Raw genomic sequence first — 4,050 nt, 5'->3', positions numbered from 1 at the left:
TCTCACTCCTCTAGCTCATTTTGCTTCCACCACCCTGGTCTCCTTTCTCTTCCTTTCTGACAGAAAGCTCTGTAACTGGCAGTTTAATATGTGAATGAAAGCCTTTCCCCGCTCTCCCATTCTCTACTCTCAGGCTCTCCACTTCCGTATTCCCAGTGTAATGTGGTGGCTGGGCCTGCCACAGGGCCTTTGCACTTAAAATACACTTCCCCTGGAAATTCTCATAGTCATACAAGTCTTAGTTTCAATATTTCGCTCTTTCCTGGACTCCTGTCTTCAGTAGCTGGTCCTCAATCATCCCCTAGTAACAATCTACCACACCCTCCTATTAGATCGTCTTCACAGCTCGACACTCTTAGAAATTATTTTTATTTCCTTGCCGATTGTCTGTCTCGCCCACTAGACTGTCACCTCCACGAGGGACCCTGACTGTCATGTTCTCTGCCGTATTCCCCAGTGCAGAAACTAATGGCTGGCACACAGCAGGCGACCCCAGAACATTTACTGAATGAATTAACGGATACATTAGCTACTCCTCCAAAGACTCAAACAAATTCCACCCAGCTCAAAAGATACACTCCATTTGGCCGCTCCTGGCCGGGCCCAGTCCGTCCAGCCCTGGGGTCGGGGGCCCACCTCCGCTGCCCTCACCGTCTGAGACCATGGCTGCCCTGGCTCCTCAGCGAAGAGCAGATAGCCGCGAAGCGAGCGTCTCCGACGCCGCGCACCCCGGCTTCCGGCGCCGTCTTGTCATGCGCGAGGTGGTTTGGCCCGGGCCGCTCGCCGTACTCTCGGCCCCGCCCCCAAGGCGACGGAAGTGGAGTGTGGAGGTGTGCTGTACGCTGCCAGTGTGTGTGGCTCGCAAGTCGGAGCTGTCACCAGACGTACCGAGGCAGAGTGGGCGTCCTCTGAACCCTCGAGCTCGGCGGTCCGGAAGCCACCATGGACAACAAGGGTAAATTGGGACGGGCCAGGGCTGCTGAGCCTAAAGCGGAGCTGCTCAGGGGTCCCCATAACCTCCCGTGCCTAGGCTGTGCTCTGGGAGAGGTCGCTTTCTAAGCTCGGGCTGCTAGGCTGGATGTGTTTTCTCTAGTCACGACTGAATCCCCTTCGCCGCTCCCGTATCCAGGGGATGGGCCCCGAGAGTATCTGCAGGCCCCACTCCCCGCCCTCCGCACCACGCTCCTTCCCAGTTCCTTCATCCAAAAATGTGAGACTTTTCGGACGGTGTGTGTAGGCCTTGATTTCCTTACACTTGAAGTAGGAATAGGACTCCCTGCCCTGTTGGATTTGTTTACTAGAATCAAAAGAAGAAGGCGTATTTGATGTGCTCGTCTAGTATGGTTATCAAGGTGTTTTATTAAGTGAAAAACAAAGTGCAAACTAATATAATACCTTTCCTGTAAAAAAATAAAGGGTATGAGTGGAACTCTACTTGTACATGTATGTGTATATACGAGTATATGTATGAGAGTAGACTTGAATCAGCGTAGACTGTCTGGAAGTGTACAGGAGAAATTGGTAAGGTGAGTTGTTTCTGGGATGTCTCAGAACTTAGGGCCTAGAAGAGTGACTTTTCATTGTCATTTAGTAGAGCTTAAATTTTATGTTTTTCTACACTGACAGCTTTTTCAGAATAAAAAACAGATCTTCCAAACAGTAAAGTAGTGTCATCTCTATTCCCATCAACATTTATCATGTCCCTGAAACCAAATACCCTGAAAAGAAAATACAGTATTTTAAAAATTATTTTGCTTTTTAAGGTCGACAATTATTAACAAACTCTCTAGCCTTAAATCCTGTGAAATGAACTTGATGAATCACTTTTTTCTCCCTTCCCAGAGTTAATTAAATACTTTAAGTCTCAGATGAAAGAAGATCGTGACATGGCCTCAGCAGTGGCTGCCATCCGGACTTTGCTGGAGTTCTTGAAGAGAGATAAAGGTAAAGAAGGTCATTCTTGAACACTCTCAGCCTTAGGAAAATTTTCTAATGGCTGCTGGAAATGTAGAAAGTGAGATGCATGTTGCCTACAGAAGGTAATGCGGCCCCAAGCTCAGCTTTTGCCTTCATTTCATGTCTTTCAACCTGGATAGAGTCCTCAAATTATCATCAAAAGGGTTTCATAAATAAAATATGCTTGGAATCAAGAGTGACTATTTTATACTGAGTTAACCATGAAGCTTAAATTGCAGCAATACTTCAACTTTACAAGTATTTATTGAGCTTCTACCTTGTGCCAGATTCTATGCAGATGCTACAGAGAATGTTCAGAATAAATTCTGGTATTAATATTCATTGTGATCTACTAATTCAACATTCTAAATGTAAGCATTTGGGTATAGCATGACATTTGCATAAGCAAAATAATAATAATGAAGCAGGCTTCTTTAATCTGAAGGCATGTGTCTCTAAGACCACCTTCAATGTCTTACCATTGTACTTACAACAACATTCAAACACCTTAGTCTCACCTACACTGCTTTGCAGACCTCATCTGCCACTGCTACTTGATTGCCTTCCATGTTGTCCATCAGTGAACTGTGCTTCAGCTGTGCTGGCCTCTCTTTGTTTCTCATACCAACTTTGTTCCCATCTTGGTGCCTTTGCATTGTTATAGTCTGCCCCTGGATCCTTTCCTACTCAGGTCTCAGTTTTTTGGTTTTTTTTTTTTTTTTAAAAAGATGACCGGTAAGGGGATCTTAACCCTTGACTTGGTGTTGTCAGCACCACGCTCAGCCAGTGAGCGAACCGGCCATCCCTATATGGGATCCGAACCCGGGGCCTTGGTGTTATCAGCACCGCACTCTCCCGAGTGAGCCACGGGCCGGCACTCAGGTCTCAGTTTGAATGGCCCCCACTCCAAAAGGCCATCCCTGTTAAGTAGCTCCACCTTGCTCACCATTCTGCTTTTTTTTTTTGTCTTTATTATAGTCTGTAACTCACTTATTTCTTTGTGTGCTTGTTTATTGTCTGCCTCATTCACTAGAAAGGGAGCTCCATTAGAGCAGAGCCCTATCTGTCTTGTTCACTGATGTATCCGTAGCACCTGGAACAGTGCCTGGCCATACAGTGTGCACCCTGTAAATATTCATTGAATGAATGAGTGAATGAATGAATTCATTAACTGCAGACCCAGGATGGGGCTTTGATACTAAAGTGAATGTCGCATTCCTTGTTTGATCATTTCAGGAGAGACAATCCAGGGCCTGAGAGCAAACCTCACCAGTGCCATAGAAACCCTATGTGGCGTGGACTCCTCTGTGGCAGTGTCCTCTGGCGGGGAGCTCTTCCTTCGCTTCATCAGCCTTACCTCCCTGGAATACTCTGTAAGCCACTGCCCTCCCCCAGGTTACCTTTCCACTTCTGTTTGGCTACAGATATCCTCAGCTTTACCTGGATCTTCCCTGTGCCCTCATTTTACTGTTTTCTTCCTAGGATTACTCCAAATGTAAAAAGATCATGATTGAACGGGGAGAGCTTTTTCTCAGGAGAATATCACTGTCAAGAAATAAAATTGCAGATCTGTGCCATACTTTCATCAAAGATGGGACGGTAAGTAGATATCTATCATGTGTGATAATTAGGAGCAAGGGCTTTACAGTCAGACTATCTGAGGTAAAATCCTGACTGTGCCACTTACTGACTGTGCAACCTTGGACAAGTTATTTAACCTCTCTGTACTACAGGTTTTTCATCTGTTAAATAAGGGTAATAATAATACCTACCTCATAGGGTTATAGTAAGGATTAAACTAGATGTATTTGTAAGGGCTCGGCACTATGCCTGGCACATGGTAAATGCTATATGAGTATAAATGTAGGTATTATTATAGATGGTTGTCATTGTAAACAGGCAGAGAAAAACACTGGGACAGCATGGATGATTGATTTAATGAGATGTTTACTAAAGAAGTACCTGTACATTTATTATTGAATATACAGTAAATTAATCTGAATTAAATCAACACAACAGCTTCATCAGCCTTACCACCCTGGAATTAAGACTGTTTTTCCCACAAAGGTTAGCACTGGATGGAGGTTTTCTTTT

General features: G+C 45.0%; 1 protein-coding gene across 1 annotated transcript; it reads left to right on the top strand.

Annotated features, from left to right (window-relative positions):
* Positions 1 to 826: 826 nt before the first annotated feature.
* LOC103584208 (translation initiation factor eIF-2B subunit alpha-like) lies at positions 827 to 3,555 on the top strand (the record flags this gene model as incomplete). The annotated part of the gene is made up of 4 exons (XM_008565298.1): positions 827 to 955; positions 1,843 to 1,944; positions 3,193 to 3,329; positions 3,439 to 3,555. Coding segments are annotated over exons 1-4 (369 nt in total), but the record flags the coding sequence as incomplete, so codon positions are not given.
* Positions 3,556 to 4,050: the final 495 nt, after the last annotated feature.

This window comes from Galeopterus variegatus, unplaced genomic scaffold (genome assembly GCF_000696425.1).
Source record: "Galeopterus variegatus unplaced genomic scaffold, G_variegatus-3.0.2 Scaffold46888, whole genome shotgun sequence".
In the NCBI taxonomy this organism is placed as follows: Eukaryota; Metazoa; Chordata; class Mammalia; order Dermoptera; family Cynocephalidae; genus Galeopterus; species Galeopterus variegatus.
Note: the sequence above shows the minus strand (reverse complement) of the source record. Positions and strands in the feature narration are given on the sequence as shown.